General features: G+C 37.0%; 2 protein-coding genes and 1 pseudogene across 2 annotated transcripts in view; all 3 read right to left on the reverse strand.

Annotated features, from left to right (window-relative positions):
* Positions 1–7247, reverse strand: part of LOC142543584 (protein FLX-like 3) — a 76118-nt gene extending 68871 nt beyond the window's left edge. The window contains exon 1 of the mRNA XM_075650934.1: positions 7244–7247. The gene's annotated coding sequence lies outside the window, so the exon portion shown is untranslated. The remainder of the gene's footprint in view (positions 1–7243) is intronic.
* On the reverse strand, positions 5969–12134 carry LOC142542075 (large ribosomal subunit protein uL15c-like; annotated as a pseudogene).
* A 2239-nt stretch (positions 12135–14373) lies between these two features.
* Positions 14374–16881, reverse strand: LOC142541732 (zinc finger protein JAGGED-like). The gene is made up of 5 exons (XM_075648195.1): positions 16555–16881; positions 16307–16392; positions 15702–15845; positions 15170–15260; positions 14374–15065 (listed from the first exon to the last, which is right to left on the reverse strand). The coding sequence occupies exons 1-5, from the start codon at positions 16581–16583 to the stop codon at positions 14711–14713; spliced, it is 705 nt and encodes a 234-aa protein (XP_075504310.1). The 5' UTR covers positions 16584–16881; the 3' UTR covers positions 14374–14710.
* Between the last annotated feature and the right edge of the window lie 4343 nt (positions 16882–21224).

The following is a 21224-nucleotide window of genomic DNA, read 5'->3' on the forward strand; positions in this document are numbered from 1 at the left end:
ACCCTCAGTCAATTCAGGAGCCCAGAGCTCACCCCATCTTGGTTACGCCAAGTTTGAAAGGGTTTTCACCCAGTCAGTTCAGGAGCCCAGAGCTCATCTCATCTTGGTTACGCCAAGTTTACAAGGATTTTCACCCTCAGTCAGTTCAGGAGCCCAGAGCTCATCTCATCTTGGTTACGCCAAGTTTACAAAGGTTTTCACCCGATCTCAGTTCAGGAGCCCAGAGCTCACCTCATCTTGGTTACGCCAAGTTTACAAGGGTTTTCACCCGATCTCAGTTCAGGATCCCAGAGCTCACCTCATCTTGGTTACGCCAAGTTTGAAAGGGTTTTCACCCTCAGTCAGTTCAGGAGCCCCAGAGCTCATCTCACCTTGGTTTATACCTACCTCAGCTCGGCAGGACTATTTTCATTGCGGTCGAGCTCCCATGATCGAGCCGAGCTCATCACGGCGTTAACTTGCCAAATTATTCTTGTTAAGTGGCTGGCCGAGCTCATATGGCCGAGCCGAGCTCATTGCGACGTTAATTTACCAAATTATTATTGTTAAGTGGTTGGCCGAGCTCCGATGGCCGAGCCGAGCTCATCGCCGCGTTAACTTACCAAATTATTATATTGTCAAGTGGCTGGCCGAGCTCCCATGGCCGAACCGAGCTCATCGCGGCGTTAACTTACCAAATTATTATATTGTTAAGTGGTTGGCCGAGCTCCCGTGAACCCAGCCGACCTCTTTCAATGATCTAGCTTACCGAATTAAGTATTTTGTTAATTATTTTGTAATGGGCCGAGCTTCAAGAGCCCGACCTACCCCACTCAGAACGACCTCACCAAGCCACGGTTCCCTTTGTCTTTCGCTGACCTCGTGCGGGACAGAATGAGGAAATAAAATTTTCATTTAAAGGTTAAATACAAGCAAAAGGAAAGGAAAACGAAACGAATGAGCTGAGTCGAGGAGCTAAGGTAATCAGGTTTCTGGAGCTTCGGGGGGGGGGGGGGGGGGGGGGGGGGTGGTTAGCCACCACCTTCTGGGCATCGAGAAAATCGGTCGAGGATCCCTCCGGAGGGTAGCCGGCTTCCTTGAACTGGGCCACAGCACCGTCGAAGCCCACATATATGAAGCCAAGGGCCTTCTCAGCCACAGTAAGAGCAAACTCCTCCGACTTCAGGAAGTCCTCCTTGAACACCTCAGAGCCCTTCTCCAGGTCAGCTTGAGCAGCCGGGGCCGCCTCTTGGGAAGCTTTGACCTCCTCCTGGCACGCCTTGAGTCGGACCTCTGCCACTCGAAGCTCGTTTTTTAACTTCAAGGCCTCAGCTGCAAAGCCCTGGCGCATCTCATCATCCCGCCTCTTCGAGTTGGCCTTCTCCCTCTCAAAGGCCTCCGTGAGGTCGGCTACCTTTTTATCCAGCTCAGCCGAATGGGCTTCGAAGGCCCTGGTATCCTTGGAGGCCTGCTTGCGAAAATTGGTGGCCCGGAAAGCTACCTCGGCGTTCAGCAGGGCGCACTGTAAAAGAAGAGCTCAGTGAAATTCAGAGTAGATGCAAGGAGATTATTTGAAAAACGTTACCTCAGCACTGGCCGTGGTGGACCTCGATATGAGCTCAGACCAGTTAAGCTCCTGGAGGAAGGCCGCATCGGCTTCAGAGACGACATCCCGAAGCACAGCTCCCGCCAGGGGGGTGGGCCCTGTCCCTATTATCCGAAGGTCATCCCGGTACATATTGTAGAGGTTGGATCGGCAGCGGAGGACCTTTGAGCGAGGGTCCGGCTTGAACTGACGCAGGGGCACAGCCTCAGTTGGGGGAGGCCTGAAATCCCCACTGCTGCTGGACTGGCCTACCGGACCAGGGGTACTGGGGGCTCGACGCTTCCGGGAAGGCGTGTTCCGAGGTGCCTCCAAAGCCTCAGTCACCGTCACAACGGTGACCTCTTCAGCACTGACCTCAGCAGCCACGGCCTTACCTTTCGCAGCTTCCAAGCTGGCCTTCTGCTGTTGCTTCCGAGCCGCAACCTTTTGGATCAGGGCATTCATGACTCTGCTAGCTGAGACAAGGAAAAATTAAGGTCAGATCAGAAAAGAAAGTGGGAGGTGAAGGGAACACACAAAACAAAAACCAAAGTAGCGACTTGCAAAGGGGCCGAGCCGAGATCCATACCCTCTTGACCCTTGGGAGAGACTTTGGCCGAGCTGAGCCTGTAATAGCGCAAGAGGTCCTCGGCTAGAAGGGTTGGGGTTAGGAAACGTCGACCTCTAATAGCCCCGAAGGGCCCAAGAAAAGTGAGACTCTTGCGGAAACCCGAAGGGGGACAAGGGAGCTCAGGGAGAGTCGCTCTCCACTGGGAGCAGATGTCCCACAGGTCGGAAGGTTGAACGAAAAAGAAGTGATGTTTCCAATATTTATTTGAGCTTGGGGCCCCTTCAAAGAACTGGCAGTTCGGCCGAGCTGAGAAATATAAGGGAAACTCTTCTAACCTCTTGGGGAGGTAGAAGTGGGAAAAGGTCAGGGGGTCTACCTCGAAATCTAAGGCTTTGAAGAGGACAACAAAATTACACAAGGTACGAAAAGCATTTGGTGTGAATTGGCCAAGGTGGATCTGGTAAAATTGACTAAGCTGCTGAAAGAAAGGGGGGAGAGGGAATCGAAGGCCACCCTCTAGCTGATCTTGATAGAAGGTATAATAGCCAGGAGGGGGGTTGTTAGCTCTCTCTTCAGAGTGAGGGAAGATGAACTTGTAATCTGAGGGGGCGTGGGAGAAAACTCAGATGCGAACCTCGTCCGATTCATCCAACCACGAAGGATGGAGCTCGAACCAAGGATCCGACGTCCTAATCAGCTCCTCGGGATGATTAAGACTAAGCTGGTTCCGGACCGCGCCGTCATCACCAGTAGCAAGGCGGGAGCTGTCCCCCTCAGTCGCGGGACACTCACCAGACCCCGAGGCGATCTCCGTGAGGGCATCATACTAATCCACCTCTCGGAAAATCTCCTCGGAGTTCAGCGGGGAAGAAATAATTGGGGAGGTCATAATAAAATACCTACGGGAGATCGGGGAACCGGGAATGAGGAGTTGAAAGGGAATTCTTTTTTCTGGAAGGTCGGAGCCGAGGTGAAAGCGTGGAAAATAAAGAGATAAGGGTTGGGGGTATTTATAGAGGGACCATGAGGAAATCGGACCGTTGAATCCAGATGAGGTGGACGGCTAGGATCATCTCGGGATGCGTGAAACTAGCCGTTGAACTGACAGGTGACAGCGACGTTTCATTTTTAGCTCGGGAACCTGCAGGACTAGAAGCTGCGAACCTCAGCTCCTTATCAGTTCAGCATGGGTAAGGACGACTTAGTCAGCATGGTTAGGGACTTTTGAGTGCCAGCTCGTGTACTTTGCTTATTCATTCAGCTCGGCTAAGAACTTCGTCTTCCAGTTCAGGACAATCAAAAACTTTGCTCAGCTGAAAAACTCGCTTTTAGGGTCAGAACACCCTATAACTTGGTCATTCCAGATCAGCACGGATGAGCCTCTAAGATCGGGAAGCACCTGGACCTCCTCACCACAGATCAGTATCATTAAAAACTCCTAAGCTCAGCTGAAGGATTTCATTCTTCTGGACGTACATTAGCTTGGTCATATAAGCTCAGAACATCTAGGAAGCTCGATTAAAGGTTGTTACCCATCACACCAGGACATACCAGCACTTTGTCACATAAGATCAGCGCAGCAATAAGCTTCGAGGCTCAGTATAGCCGAGGGCCATCGAGAGCTCACGCAACCACGAGACTCTGGTCTGCAACGTCAGCTCATCCAATCACTTGGGCATATTAATCTCAGCACGGTTCAAGGGCATTGAGCTCAGTAGTCATGGGCCATTGAGAGCTCATACAACCACGAGCTTTTGGTCTTCAACGTCAGCTCGACTTGAGGGAGGGACTCGTGATACCCCCGGATTGAGGATGGGCTCAGCCCGCTCTCGGTAGCCCACCTAGTTGAGGACCCGGCCTTCGGAGGTCATCTGGGAGGTCATCCCAGCCGACCTCCCATATCACCAGCCCCGTCGATTGCATAAGCCGACCTCCCAACATGAAGCCGAGCCGACCTCCAAGACGGTGATATCGGGATGATTGAAGACTTCTCGGCCGAGCTCCCGTAAGTACCTGGCGACAGACGGGCTCATACCTACGAGAGCTCTTATTCAGACATTAAGCGCGTAGCCCACATAGATCAAAGCCCAGAAAGGTAAAGCCCATTAAAGATCTAACCAAATCTGGCACAAGATATACCCAAATCTTTCAAGATTCTGAGGATCTAAACCTACCAAATCAAAACTCTATCGTTCTCCTATAAATACCAGGTTTCGTTCACTGTTTATTCATTTATATATTCACATTCTCTCAGCACACACAGTACTCTCTCAAATTTTCTATTATCCGACTTGAGCGTCGGAGGGGCTACGCCGGAACAACCTTCCGGCCCCCTTCTAACGTTCTTGCTCGTGTTGCCAGATTTCGAGAGCCCAATCCGACTCCTCGAGTGACGTGCCGACTTCCCAGCCAGCGTTCCAAGGCCTGATCCAAGCTCTCCAAGCGAGGATCTGACCTGCCAGTTAGCATCATCGATTTTAGCATTATCATCAAGCATACAGCTTGAGTGATGCTTTGCCCATGGAAAATCGATAATTAGTAAAACCAATCAACTCTCAATTCTGTTTCCAAAATACTGTTTATTAATTTGATTTAAATCAATTAACATATCACAAGATTACAAATTAAATGATATATATTTTTTAACAACCATCTTCGATTCATAAGTGATACAAGCCCTTAAATCCATAGTAAACTCTAGAGAACAGATATTGGTAACCTGGGGTGTCCAGCCTTTATGATTAAATTTGGGTTTAATTTAAATGACTTGCTTTCCTTTTGGTTTTCTCATGTCTTATGTACTACCTATGATAATTAACACGCAACATAAAATTCTGCTAAATCAAAGTATCGCAATAGCCAACTCATTTGACTCGCGTAACGCATGATACCAACAAGATCCGGGGATATGATATCCCACACATGGTGAGATATTCTCTTTGTGCGTGTCAAGCCCGTTTGTCTCCTTTCGAAATTAGCGTGTAAGAATCGGGATTTTAACTTCTTTAATTGAGATACATTTAAGCAGAATAGAAAAAATCGCCTACATCTTGTTAGGCGTCAACTATGTAAAACTGATTCAAGAAATTTTTTTTATTAGGCACTTTATTGCCTTGTGCGGGTATATAGAAAAGCACAAAGCCGGATGAGCATAAAAGAGCAAGTGAACATATTTATTAATGGCTTAAAAAAGAAGAGAACTTGTTTATAGCGTTTTAAAAAAAATTTGTAAGGCTATTGACAAAAACTTGTGTGAGACGGTTTCACAGGTCGTATTTTGTGAGACAGATCTCTTATTTAGGTTATCCATGAAAAAAATATTAATTTTTATGCTAAGAATATTACTTTTTATTGCGGGTAGGTTGACCCGTCTCACAGATAAAGATTCGTGAGACCGTATCACGAGAAACCTACCCAAAGCCATTATAGCTACATAAATCACTCACAACTAACTCTAACCTAGTCAATACGGAAAACCCAAGTCTCATGTAAGAAAAAAGTCCCACTTCCACGGAAACCAACATTTGCTCATCCCACTGGAAATCAATGAAAAATAAATCATATTCACAAGAAGGAATATTTTGTGGACATAGGGTGTTGGCTCCATTGGAGCGGCATGTAGGAAAAGTAAACTGAGAAATCATTTTTCTTTTTGAAATTCCATCTAAGAAGATAAAAAGAAGTCTTAAAATTCGAATCTACCCAAGATGTCAAGTCGCTTTCTTGTCTTAATCCTAAAGGGAGGAAAAGTTTCCATTTCTTTGGGCGACTAAAGAAAATTCTTTGCCGTAGGTAGTGGATGATGAGAAGCAGCGTCGGGTTCTTGAAATTGATTTCATGCAAACAGTGAGTAATTTTCCATTCTTTTTTTACCCTTTTCAATATTTTCCACAAAGAAAGAAAATTTATGCACAAAATTAATAGATCTTGAACTCGGTACGGCTACGCACATTCATCTTCAAATCAGAACCTGGTTGAACCACTTCCACTTCGACAGATTCAACAAAAAATACTTAAACAAGATATTCTGTGAAACAATAGAACTACAGCTCATTTTAACGTTTCATAAACCGGCATTGGACTTGACGTAAATGATCAAGGTTAAGAAGGGTTATCGGCTGCTGCTCTTTTCTTGGCAAAATATTATTCGGCTCGTGCAATGTTCTTAGCCACTGATGGCTTGACCCATTTCTTCCGGCCTGGGATTATGGTTAGGGAGCAACCTGCAGCCTCAAGCTTCTCTTTTGCTGATTCTGAGAAGGCACGAGCCTTGAAATCGAGTTTCACAGTCAGTTCTCCATCGCCTAAAATCTGAAAGAAAGAGAGAGTATCATGAAAGGGCTTTTCGAATGCTCGTGTCGAACATAATTGATGACCAACAAAATACAGACAACTTAAACCAATGTTTTGAATGACTAATACGGATAATTGGGGCATGGTGGAATTTGGAAAAGATTTGCTTCAAGACACAAATTTCTGCATAAGAAAAAGAACAAATTAAAAATAATCCTCGGTACACCCCTGCCCTAGCTAAAAAATGGAAAACTAAAGAAAAATGACAAATTTGGGATAATCAGGTATGGTTACATGAACTACATGGTAATTAGTATTTAAACCAGCCAAATTTTAGAAGGTGGCCAAATACTAATTTTATAATTTAATATATCCTCGGATGTATGTTAGAAACTGAGGAATATATTCCTAGAAGTAACATTCAAAGGAAACACGCGAATGGCCATTTACATTAGGCAACACAGACTCCAAAAATAAGCATTCACTCAAAAGATCAAACTCATGGAAGTAAGCACAACAAAAATTTTACACCTTAAAACTATGAATAAATCTGGTCTTATAATGTCCATCATGTGAAACCTTCACTTCAGTCCCAGAAAAACAAATTAAACTAACAGCCTCCAATAAAAAATGGCGGAAAAAGAAAGAACTTGGAATTGGTATTCGATGAGATGGAATTTGTTAAATTTCTATGCAACCACCCATCTTCTATTTGATTTCAGTACTTCCTCCTAAGGTAGGAACACAAACAAGAAGAAAAGAAATTAATGATAAGGAAAAGATTATTTGTTTTTGAGACAAACCATTACATGGCAGTGAAGGAGACGCGCTACCTCTCTTAACTGGTGTCATAATCAGATTCAATCTGGATACATATGAAAGCTAGTGTCTAACCTGTGGGTTCTGTTTTGTACATTATCTGTTAAACATTCTCCAGTTCACTAACACAAGTCATGTGTCGCAGATATGATGACCGGCCATATTTAGGCCGGATATTATGGCCTGACATACAGCCGGCCATCATCTCTGCAGCACATGATTTAAGTTAGTGAACTGGAGAATGTTTAACAAAGAATGTACCAAAAAATTCTAAGGAACAGAAAGCTCATATTCACTTCTATTCTATTCGGGTGCTAAACATGCCCTCCCAAAAGTGTAAGTAATTAAGGTAATAACTAATTATAACTCAGCATGACTAATATATGAAAATATACCAAAGTCTAGTCTTCTAATCATTGCCTTCAGAGGAAGTCTCCTTTCCCTTCCCGATGGGTTGATCAGACCCTTTGTCTTCAATGACTCCAGGGAAACCACTTCTCCCCGCATCAGCGATATATTTCAAGTTGACGGGCACATACTTCAGGAGTCCAGCATGCATACCTTATGGGAAAAAATATACATATCAACAAAGCATGAATTAAACCTACTCGAGGTTAGTCTGACTCACTCTCTGCAGCTGATGTTACAGAAGATAAATTCTATTACTTATGCATAAATGACTGAATGTTTCTTGATATTTATTCTCTTCATTCCAATTATGATTCCTCTTTATATCTGTTAAAAGTCATATGCCATTTTTCATATTTTAATTGTCCATCATTCAATACTTTGAACATTAGAACAGTCACTTTTAAAGGCTCCGAGACTCACACTTAATGAACAACACTTTCTTTTTTCTTTGCACAAATCAACTGAACTGAGATAATCTTATCATCATCGTAACTTCTCATACTCAATAACCTATCACTACACCTGTCATTAAGTTGTCATGATCTTGCCTTTTACCTCATTACCATGTGATTGATGCATGCTACTCCGTTACAATCTCGCAATCCCTACGATTCATGACATATCAAACCACATCATTTCCAAATCCACCTCTTTAGAATAGAGAAATTGAGTGCAAAGCAACCAGAAAACCTCATACTAAACCATGCAAATACAATTTTCGTTTTTAATCATCTCATTAGACCGATTCAATTTTTTGAAATGTCATTTTCACCAATTCAAGTATAATTTCAGTTTTAATTCAAAGATTCACCAAATCAATAACAGATTTGGATTTTCATCCCCTCATTGTTCTGCAAAATCATGGACAGATCTAATGGCTGGCCAATTTTACAAGGGAAAAAACTTCAGTATTCCCGTGATTACAATTAAATAGTTTTTGCTGAAGACTAGAAGAGTATAATGAATTTGGGAATTAAAATTGATGCTAAGCAAAATAAACAGATTGACATAAAATCTTTTCGAAATTTCTAGAATCGAGCAGCATGGTCTAACAAATGCCAATCCCTTTGACTTATGCACAAGTGGGAGTGGAAGCATAATTATCTGCAAACTAAACAAGTGCACCTATATCAAGAGTCTAAACTAATTTATTAAATGGATATCAAAAGGTTGCACCAAAATCCCATTCTGTCTGCTTGTTCTTAATCAATATTTCCACTGACTTTCCCCGTGAAATTAAACATGACACTTAACTTTGAATAACCACGATACCCTATTCAAAATGTAACACATTTTAAGATCAAATTTTCAGGCATTGAGCTTTTAACAGTCCACCATCCTATTCTTTTGAGAAAAAAACGGAAGGAAAGTAATTCTAATCCATAAAGACCCATGATAATTAGATATGAATATAGTGAAGCAGGCATAATGAAATTGCTTGATGCAAGGATGTTTATATAGCTAGCGACTTTGAAAACTCTGTTGGATTATCGTAGTGATACTAATACCCTTTAACAGCTAACATAAACTAAATCAACTACATCATAGAACACTTATACAGCGGTTACCCCATACCAAACATCCCCCAGGGAAAAATCATCAGCATTATCCAAAATCACCATTACTTACACCACAAACAGTTCCACACATCTGTGTATAAGCTAAATTAGCCACAAATACATACAGAAAACGAACTAACTCGTGGAAATTTTCAATCTTTACACCAAAACTATACCTCCAGCAATCCCTCTCAACTTCGGAATCCTCCGGTACAACGGCATCTGTCCACCTTCGAACCCCTTTCGAACCCCAGGACCAGACCTAGACTTCTGACTTCTCATTCCAAATCCGCAACTGCCTCCCTGTCCAGCCGAATGCCCTCTCCCCTTTCTCTTCGATTTCTTCCGCGACCCGGGTTGCGGGCCCAAGTTATTAAGACGAAACTGCACATTCTGGCCGCCTACTACAGTCTATTGGATTCCTGAAGCAGATGAATTCAGAAAGACAAGTGGTTGCCTCTGTCTTTGTTTAGGGTGGGAGAGTTTTATGGAAGGAAATGCAAGTGGGTTCTCCTTTAAAGTTCGTATATTGCCCTGTTGATTGACAAAAAAAGAAAATTAAATCCGTAATTCTAAAAAACAAGTGAAACTGGATTTCTTTGAGAATACATGATATGTGAATGGGAGAGTAGATGGAGATATACACAGTACCTTGAAATGAGAAGAGGAAAGCTGAAGCAGCGGTGTGGTTGTGGAGAGGGAGAGGGAGAGGAGAGAAGAAGCCGTAGATGAAGTAACGTTTGGATATACAAGGCCCGCGAAAACTCGTGTGAGAGGGAGTTATCATTGGTATTTTACCAGATATATATTTTATTTAGGTTATTTATAAAAAAATATTATTTTTTAATTCATTTCACAGATAAAAATTCGTGATATCGTACGATAAAAAATTTAATCCGTAGGTTTGACAGGGTTTACATTTTCTTTTTCCTCATCAGATAATTTTTAATAAATAATCAGCTCTTTATGAATCTAAAGAAAAACATTGTCATGTCATTTTCCGTAGTTACTTTTTAAAATTAATTCATTTCCATCAATAATTACACACTTCATAATTCCTTGATAAAAAATTGGCAACGAAGTATTTTACAAATTATCGTTAAAAATTTCTCTCATATATGATAATTTTTTTTTTTTTACGATTTTGATATTTACTTGTTAATTAAACTTCAATTTTATTTTTGAATATTAAGTTTAGTCCATTTTCCATGAGAGAGTGCGACGTCATGTCAATGTTATAATGCACCATATAAGAAAAAATGACTAAAATTTATTTTAAAAAAACATCCAAATTTATTCATACGTGTGTGAGCTATAAAAAAAATGTGCGTAACAGTCATATTTATTTTTTAGTTTTATGTTAATAGATAAAATGGATTATCTCATATATATTTTAGAATCCACCCTGCCAAAATTAGATATGGTAGCAATACTTTGTTTGTGACCGAGTTGTAATTATCAGAACACAGATGAAAGCAATCTACAAACATACTCGATCGAAGCATTGTTTGTTATTTACTCACAAACAAAACTTTATCATGATTATAATATATATTAACAGGTACGCATCATGCAGCTTTAAACATCTCCAAAATCGCCAAATTTCGACGACTGAGCAGACCCTAAAAGATATAGGGTGATCGACTTTTGCTGCAGCCCTCTTTCAGATTTCGCAGTTTAAATGGATACTGCTGCAACCTTTTTTCGTGTAGTTTCACTGGCCTAAATAAATGCACGCTCCACTCAAATATATAATATAATAAACCCTTGACCAATGAAAATCTCGGGATTTCGGCTTGTGTGAGAGAGACTACAACGCGTAGTGCTCTGTGGTTCTCTTGTAGTGTAACAGTGAGACTTGTTTTTTGGTAGAATCTTTTTGTTTTCTTTTGACATTGGGATTATGTTGTTCAAAATGAGGAATGGAAGTTTAAGATATGTAAATCTTTACTATAGTACCATCATTTGAATGAAAAAGAAATATTGAAGAAAAGGAATTAATAACTTGAAATAGCATCAGTCAGGTGCTGCTCCACGGTTGCGAAGATATATATTCAGCTTGATACCGAAAATCCAAGAGATTTAGATGTCAAATGGTCAAATAAAATTTCAGTCCTTTTTTGAAAATAAATTTTATTGATAAAAAATTGCAATTTTTGTCGTATATATTTCGACAAGTTCAGTCGTTTTTCACTTGAAGTACCACTTCACCGTCTAATTAACGTCACATCAGTATTGTTGGAAATTTAATCAAATTTAGAGTTTGAATAAAAATTATGTCTCATGAATGTGTGAGTGTCTTTTGGCTCTCCACATTCTTGAGTTAGTTGAAGAGTTTTGGCTCTTAATAATAATCTTGAGTTAATAGGAAGATTAATTGAGTTAATTAATCTTGCATGACTCTTGGTGTGCATTTTGGGGCTTATAAATAGTGAGCTCAATTACTCATTTCAAATATATGAAAATCTAATATCTTTCAAGCACTTTCTTGCATTTCATATTGTTATATTTCCATTTGGCATCCGTTAAATCTCGGTGATAAAGTAAATGTACGTTTTCAGTTCGCTGTAGTGGTGCCTCGTGCTAGGTTATTGCTAGTTATTTCGTTGTATCCTGGGAAACAGACGTCCAAGTACATCTTCGAAGCACATACCGGAGGGGACGAATCTGTTTTAAGGACACTGTATTTCATGCAAGCCTCGATTTGCTTTATTTTAAGTCTTTCTCTACTGTTTTTCTTCACTATATTTTTCGCTGGTTTTCTTTGCCAAAATATTTCTGTACTATATACCATTTGATATATGGTGCAACAATCACATCAAAATATACCAAAATCACAAAAAAAAAATCTAACTAAAACTGAAATTTGTAACATAGAAACCAAAATAGAAAATACTTGCACATAATTACACGTCATAATGCTATAGAGGGAATTTTCAAACATTGAAAAGAGTTTCGAATTATATCATCGACACCCATTTTATTTTCTCCCATATTCAGCTTTAGTCAGCCCTTAAAAAAAATTGGTTATCAATTATATTTATTTATCAGGCAATAAAATAATAATAATTTCTAGCTTGTAGGGTGTCAAGTACTAGGTTTCTTGGGACAGCTTTTTTTAGTCTTATTTCAAACGTGGTGACCACAGGTACGTTTTCTTGCTAGCGTGTATGAAATTCTACAGTAATTGAATATAATTTTCTCAAGAATAAAATTTCACCATGATTTTTGCCATCTTTTTATCATTGGGCACTGAAATATGGACAAAAGGCCAGATCTTGGATAATCGCACAATCCAGCTTGACCTACATAACAGAGGCTATTCAGATTTCAGAATATTATATATGTATATATGCGTATATATATCTAGAAGCACTAGGGGATTAGGCCTTGTCGCGCATAGAGTTGACCTGCCAATTAGAGTGCATATATTTGTTCATTTACATGGAGCCTATTTTTGAACTTGTAGGTAGCTCGAAATTCAACTGCCGCAGCTTTTGGCCGAAATTTGCTTAAATCTGCAAATATTCTTAAGCAGCTAGCTAGGCTGTGTGATTTGTTGTTTCTGTATCTCTAATTTTCATTAATATTATTTTTACAATAATTTAAGTTTTAATAAAGAGTGAAACATTAATTACGACTATCGAAACCCTAGAGTTTGAAACTTTTGGCTAATCTTTCCCAGCTAGTAAATTTGGTGAATGGAAAAAATTAACAATACCTATAAAATAAACTATATTTACTGATGCTCTTTTTTGCATTGGCATGTGGTATGGGTCTGATTAAATATCATCCGAGAACGACTAGGACGTTGTGTTTCGAATGAGGGGAAAGTTGTAATATTCCTTCCCAAGGGGAGATGGAAAGCAAGTAGAAGAGTAGGCCACTTGCAATAATAAACTTGGTCATTCATTTTTAAGGGAAAAACTAGATCTCTTACGTACTTTTTGAGAAAATTACATATTTGGTAATGCACGTGTTTTTCAATTTTAGTCATGTTATTGTTAATTTGCGGTCTTCGTTTCGTACTAACACACACTTTTTTCAACTTTGGTTATTTTTCATCGGAGTGCTGACATAATGTTAGACACGACAGAAATGTCAATCTCTATGTCATCATTTTCTGGCGTCGTGCCATATCTTCGATGAAAAAAAAACTAAGATAAAAATGAAAAATTAGTTGATTAAAATGGTAATTGACATATAACTAGAAAAAAATTGAAAAACATACAAGTTGCATGATCAAATTGTAATTTTCCTTGTTCTTCATAACACCAGCGAGTTAATAGAACAAATCATTATATCTTTCTTTTTTTTTTTCACACCCAAATTACAAACTGCATTCAGAAGAATTTTGCAGTTGCTTCCCAAATTACTCTGAATTGAATTGATTTAAGGAAATAAAATTTTAGTAAGAAACGGTTATAAATTATGGCTTCGTTTGGACATGTACTTTTAAAAAGTTTTTATAAAAAAATTAATTTTTTTATAAAATATTTAGGAGTTGTTTTAAGAATAAATATGTTTTAATTTGGACAATTATTATATAAAAATATTTTGAGAATTAGAAAGTAATATATTTTGATTTCCATCACTACCTTCGATTAAAAAAACATTAAAAAAATTTATAACAATTGTTCTTTAAAAATATACTTAGAGAACACTTTTTAAAACTATTTTTCAAAAACATTTTACAAATATTTATCCAAAAAGATACTTTAAGACTTTTTCAAACGGAGCCTTATACGTTTCTACAATAATTACATAAACAGTAAAATGTTTATCTCATGCTTAAAATATTTAAACATATAAGAATTTTATAATAACATAAGTCAAAATCAAATAATTTTTTTCAAAACAATTGATTTCTCGATAAAATTACTAATTTGATATTACTTTACAAAATTTTTGTTGTTTACTTTTATATTTTATTTTAGCCTCAAGAAAAAATAATTTTATATGTCTAAAGACGGACAATCAAGTACATATTAACATTGAATGAAAAAGAGAAGAAAATTCAAAGTAAAATGAACATTTTATTTTCAAATGATTGGTTAATAGCTCATTGGAGTTAAAAAATAGATCTTTGACAAATTATGAAGAATTTTGCATTTCTGATAGAAGGCTTAGTTACAAGAATTTTTTGGTTATGAAAATCTTTTAGTAAAAAAGAAAAATAAATGATATTATAAGAACAAGCGATGGTGGAAGTGGATCCATCGAATGATTCCGATGTGAATGGCATAATCCATCCACATTTCGGAAAAAACAAAAAACTTGTCTCTTTTTACATCCGCATTTAATTTGTCAGTTTGCTTGGATCATATCTTTCTCTTTCAGTGAGTGTGCCTTGTCAACACCAACATTAAAACGTTGCCACTCTCACTTACCAAGAAACAACACAGAGAAAACATTAAGAAACAAATATACGTAGAATCCATCTTGAAACTGATTGATCATCAAATCTTCCAATTGCTCCAATCTTGTCCCATTTTATCTCCGGCCCCAGTTCAATCCGTCTTCTTGATTCTGCAGTGTCATGTCTCTAACATCCCCACCGTGCCCCACCGGTGCTCCGATGCAGGTGTAATTGCCTTCATTTTGAGTTGTTCCGAATGTCGGATTTGAGAGGACATGTCCCAGGTAGTACTCGTTTATCGGTGGCCCCGAAGGGAACGGCAGCAGACGTTGAGGAGAAGTGTACATAGGCCGCGGCGGAGGTGGCGGTATCAGCGGTGAAGATGCCTGGAACAATCTTGTAGGGTATATGGATCTGAAAGGCAAGGATGGATCGGACATGTTGGTTCCTTGATGATGGTATCCTCCATGTGGGATTGGTTGCCCATTGCTAAATATACAGACATAATAATCAACATTTGGTTAAAATATAAATGCAATGAAAACGACTTTATTTTTGATTGGGGGTTTGTAAATCTATATATATATATATACCTTGAAACATAGCCTAAGTGATGTGTAGTTGGGGCCAAATCATTACTTAAAACCAGTTGACGAGCCTTGTTCAATGTTTCTGTCTCCCTTTCTGGAACCACAAGCAAAAATTTATCTATAATAATAAACCATTTTATCAAGATTCGGCTTCAATCCCCCGCAACTTTAATACTATCTCCTTTCCAATGTACTCAAAAAAGTAAATTGAAATTCAAATTTATTAATAAGAATTCCAACGAAGAGTCACTTTGAGAGAAAATTTTATGATTTGATAATGTATAGATTCTTTTAAACAATTTTGGAGTCGAACTTCCGTATCATTCCACATAAGTATTAATTTCTTGATAATAACATGTGAAGAAAAGATTGACAAAGATAGTGCTTCAATAAACTAGGAATATTATGTCATTGCCCAATAAATAATAATAAAAAAACAGTGGGAGCATTTCATTGTATAACGAACTTTGCTAAAATTCATGTTTTCAAAGAAAAATGCAGTTTTAATAAAAATAAGTAAATGAAAAGAGTTTGCCTTGGCGGTGGCGGTTCATGTGTCCCCCGAGAGCTTGAGATTTGCAGAACTTAAGGGAACAAAACCTGCATTCATACACCTTCCCACACTCATCTTTTGCTTCATTTGCGCCGTTTTTCTTTTTTCTGTAGCCTCCTCCTGCAACTATGCCATTTAAAGCAACTCTGATGAGACACATCTTATGCCTATACTTCAACCCTAATTCCACCAAATTAATTATGATGCTCCAGCATAATTATTTTCTTTTTTCTTCTTGTCTTGTCAATGTTTTTTTTTTTTTCTTTCTAGGGTTTCGATCTCACACTCCATTTGCCAAGAAGAAATGGGCTGTCTTTTTTATGAAGACAGAAAAGAAAATCTAGGAGGAAACGGAGTTTCCAACGGGAAAACACGTTTATTTAGCTCAAAATGAATTGAGATGCAACTGTAAGAAGTAGAAGCAATGCATATAATTTGGAACACTGAAAGTGATGGTGTTGATCTAGCAAAAGTTGTTGATTTCATATTGGAATCAAGATGAAAGAAATGGTGGGTTTTTTTTCTTTCCATCTTCAAATTCAAGAACCCGCATTCAATAAATAAATAGTAAAGACAAAGCCATGTACCAGCAGATGAAGAACTATCTTCAGAGGTCTGTTTACCGTAATCTTCCGGTAAGTTATTAAGATCTAATGGATTTCCCTCTGATCTCCTGGAAAAACAGAAGAACAAACAACAGAAAACAGAAGACAGAAGGTTAGATAGGGACCAGAGAATTCAAATCAAAAGCAAGCTAGAAAACATTTAGAAGATAAGATAAGATAGATGCAGTTGTTCGGGGGAGTTTAATTAAATTTTGTGGGGTGAGGCCTACATAATGGAACGACCGACAGAGAAAGACATATGCCAAAAGATCAAAATTTCTTTGAAGTGATCAATAATTCTGGATTTTCTTGCAGATGGGATTCAACTTAAGCTTGGAAAATTATAAGACTTTCAGTTTGGGACTGAAATTTAGAGGGCTATAGTTGAGTGATGGGTGAAGAAAAAGAAGGGTTTGAAAGTTCTCTCTCAGTTTCTTTCTGCCAACCACATTGGAAACATTTTCATTTTAATCTCTCTCTCCCTTTCTCTCTCTAATATATATCTCTCAAGAAAATTGAATGAGTATGAAATAAAGAGGCAGAGGGTCTCGTGACTTTAAAAAGGACAGAGTAAAAGAGAGGCTTGGTGTGCAGATGCATGGAAGTATAGTGCAGTGTAGTGTCATTTGGTTTGGGATTGAGAGAGAAGAATGAGAGGGACGTTGCCTTAATCTCTTGGCTCGGCGTATAGTAGCTAGTTTTATTGCCCTGGAGCTAGCTACATACTAGACTCATGATACCATAATATATATATATGTCCATACACACAAAATCTTGCAAAACTTAGCTACCCCATCTTCATCAGGGGAAAACTTGGCCAGAAGGATCATGTTGCGTCCCAAATGTATGTAAGATCATTTGAGAGTTGGTGACATGACAATGTTCAAACATGAACCAACTGCTTACAATGTCGTTTGTGGTATATACGATGATCGAAACATAATGATTAAATTATTATATAATCTAAAATATTTGAGTTGTATTATCATTTATAATACACCACCTATATGATATTTGTGATTGTCATGATGATGCATACAAGGCTTTTTCGGGATCGATAGTCGTTGAAATTTTAGTTATGGAGGCGACATGACTGTTGTAATGAATGGTAATGCGAGACTTAATGATGTATATACACTTAATTGATAGATGAAATTATATAAACATATAAAATTTAAAAAAATATATACAGTTGTAACTAATAGTCAAGATTTACAAGACGTCCGTTCTTCTTATCCCATCTTCGACTTTTCATATGCCTCGACTTGAACCCAACCACACAAACACAAGGATATATAATTAATAATCTAGAATTGGTAACGTACAGTTACCTTGAAGCTAGGAATTGCTTCCAAAATGGCATCTTATATATATAGCATCAAATTAACCCTTGCCACTTAATTTTTGGAGGAGGGAATTGGCATTATATACACTAAGGGCAGTGAAGACAAAGTCTTTATCGTATACACATGACTGTGCAGTCATGCTCAAATTCATGTTAAGAAGAGCATGCTTCCTGTGTAAGGACCTAGGTCTCGTGGGGTTATCGTACTCATGTCTCATTTATTGAGGTGTTTCTATCCATCTTAGTACTTTCAGTCTTAATCTCCCTTGAAACCATTAGTTATTGGGGAATCGCCTTTTCAAAATGTCCTCTTGCACGCATTAATAATATAATATCAAGAAAATGTATGTAGTAATTTTTAGTTTCTTCATTTTCTAACATAATTGGTTAAGTTTAGTCATTTTTCACTAACAGTGTATTGATGTAGCATTGACACCGATATGATGTGACACTATATGTTGGTGACACGATATTAGACATTGTTGCCTTGACATGTCCGAACCACGTTAGCAATCTAGTGAAAAAGACCTAGAAGAGAAATCAAATATCAACTTAATGGATTAAATCCAAATTTTACCATTAGAAATATGTAAATAGATACAAGTTTATAAATAAATTTGATAATTATGATTTTATTTCTAATGAGCATAGTAAGTCATAACAAATCAAGCATCAGGAAATTTAAAACAACTTTTGATAAAGCCAAAAATCCTCCATATTTGGCTAATAGATTCAGCATAAACTCATAACACCACTTAGTCTATTAACTAAATTATAGACAATTTAATATATAAAAATCACTTCATACAATTTACTGTAAAGGGTAGATTCGAGAATAAAGATGAATAAAACATTAATTATCAACTTATACCAATATTTTTGCACTCTTCACAGCCTTTTCAGTATTAACGCGAATTTCAAATATTTTTTATATTAATATAACAAACAATTTCAATAATAACTGTGATATGTTTCAAATACGTACCCATTAATTCATCAAGCAAGTTTTCAAATCAAATACATCAATTGAAACACAATCATACATCAAATATCTTTTAGGCAATTTACATCAAATCTTAACATCCTAAATCTGTTTATCTTAGTCTTTATAAATAAATGTACGTGAATCCCTAGCTCGTTTATATATATATATATATATATATATATATAATCAAAGTTTCCAAACTTTATTGAGGGAAAAAGCATAAGAATTGAGAGTTGATGGAGTAAACTTTCCATGTCACAGTTAACCAAAATGAAAGAAAATTGCTCAAAGTTTGGGTCATGATTTTTTTTATTATAAAAAACTACTAATGGCTGCTTTGTACCGATATGTAGTTCAAACTGACTTTCATCGGAAGCTACAAATTAAAAGCAGAGGATCAGAAAAATCCCTTGTGAATAGTTCCCATAAAATTATTTCGCTTTTAAATTTTTTAAGTTACCAAAAGATTTATCCTTTCCCACATCAATTGTTCGACTAAAGGTAAAAAAATAAAATAAAATAGACCTACATGTACAGGTACTAGAAACACGTTTTGCACTGAAAATTTTCATAGAATTAGATCACGATTTTAAGAAGGAAAATTTGTAATATTGGACATAAATATTTGTCCATCTGCGATTTTGGTCATTTAAGTTGTCGAATTTTAACTACATTTTCTTTTTTTTGTAATTTTGGTTCTTTTTACAACGTGGACGTGGCGTCGATATGACACTGATATGATGCTGACGTAGAGTTCTTGTGTATAAAAATCACACAAGTGGAAATTAGAATAAAATTAACAAAAATTGAAAATAGATTACTAAGATTCAATTTTTACAAAAAAACCTAATTACGAAAAAAGTTAAACATACCAAAAGAACATTTCAATTTTCCAAACTGAAAACTTTATCCTCAATATCATGCGGTTAAGAACAGGTGCAAATAATAATAATTTAAGTTCCTGCCCAATGCCTCTGTTAGGTCGCGAATTAAATTATTTTTACAAGTATAAAATGTGGTTCAGCAAGGAAATATATATCCAATCAAAGCGTACGTTCTTTATATTATTTTAATTTTTTTTTGGATACAGTAGTGAATTCTAGTTAATAAAATAATATTTAATCAATTTAATTTTCTTCTTGTAGTAAAATATTTTTAAAATTCCGTCTATTAGTTGCTTATATTTAACTGATTAGACAACCTGCCCCTTGATATCCAAAATATCTAAGAGAGCAGAGAGCCCACATTAAATTTTATTCGAATATCTAAAAATATAGTATCAAAATTAAATTCAACCTCATCTTTTGTTTATTTATTTTTAGTTGAGTCTCATCTTTTTATTTTGACATCAGAATTTGTACTCCAAAATTAACTTTGATATATATCATGTTATTTGAGCTTTAATTTGTTTGAATTGATGTGTAGACCGTCCCAAATTTATTCTTAAACAGTTGGCAAAAACTTGTGTGATACAGTCTTACGGTTCGTATTTTATGAGACGGATATCTTATTTGGGTCATTCATGAAAAAAATACTATTTTTTATTGTGAATATTGGATAGGGTTGACCCGATAAAGATTCGTGAGATCGTCTCACAAGAGACCTACTCTAAACAGTTTTGTTTTCGAAAATTTTAGATTAATTTAAGTTTGAAGGTTCCAACAGAAAGTGACCAACATTTTCTTGCTATTTAGAGGAGAAAAGAAGAATAATTTGGATTGTCGTTTGTATGAGGAGTTTTGTTGTCTCATCGCCAATCATTCTGAACCTTCTTTCATTGGTACTCAAAAGCTACGTCTTTTCATGATTTATTATATATTGTCTATTTCTTTTCTCTTTTTTTTTTAAAAAAAAATTTGTTTCGTTGTTTTTTGGGGGAAACTACTTCTCCAGGCTTTTCGATGTTTTATTGTAATATTATTATATATTGCCACTTAATTTCTTTTAAAATCATTTACTGAAGTATTAAATAGATTAAGAATCGGTTTTCAAGAATTTCTACCAATTTTTTGTAACAAAAAATTGAATATTCTCTGCATGACTAGCCGATTAACCGGAAGAATGTTCTCGTTAGTTTTTGAGTTGTGTATTGGGCTTTTTTATTATAAGTATCAGCGTTAGTATTATTGAGTTTTGAACTCAGTTACTCGTCTCGAACTTGGAAATTTGGTGTAGATAGGTTATAAATCGTCTATCAATTCAATTAATTAAGATGGGTTATAATTTCATGTGTTATTCATGTGCAAAAACTTGTGTGAGACGGTCTCACAGGTCGTATTTTGTTAGACGAATCTCTTATTTGGGTCATCCATGAAAAAGTATTACTTTTTATTGTGAATATCAGTAGAGTTTACCCGTCTCATAGATAAAGATTCGTGAGACCGTCTCACAAGAAAACCATATTATATTTTAAATATTATATAGCTGGATATAAATTCTATCCCTAAAATATTTGAAAAGGACCTTTGGTATGCACCATATTTTTGGTGGCAAGTCTCCGTTAGCCTCGAAAGCTCCATCCCATCTATTCATTTTGTTACTTTTTTTATTTTTAAAAAAATACACGGAAT

Source organism: Primulina tabacum, chromosome 4 (assembly GCF_025594145.1).
Source record: "Primulina tabacum isolate GXHZ01 chromosome 4, ASM2559414v2, whole genome shotgun sequence".
Lineage (NCBI taxonomy): Eukaryota > Viridiplantae > Streptophyta > Magnoliopsida > Lamiales > Gesneriaceae > Primulina > Primulina tabacum.

Bases quoted from the DNA above. Each gene is read 5' to 3' on its own strand.
- LOC142541732 (XM_075648195.1), bottom strand. From the start codon at position 16,583: ATGTCTTTCTCTGTCGGTCGTTCCATTAT. The intron at 16,393-16,554 runs GTAGGCCTCACC...CTGTTTTTCCAG, and splicing joins TCTGTCGGTCGTTCCATTAT to GAGATCAGAGGGAAATCCAT. The intron at 15,846-16,306 runs GTACATGGCTTT...TAAATGGCATAG, and splicing joins AGATAGTTCTTCATCTGCTG to TTGCAGGAGGAGGCTACAGA.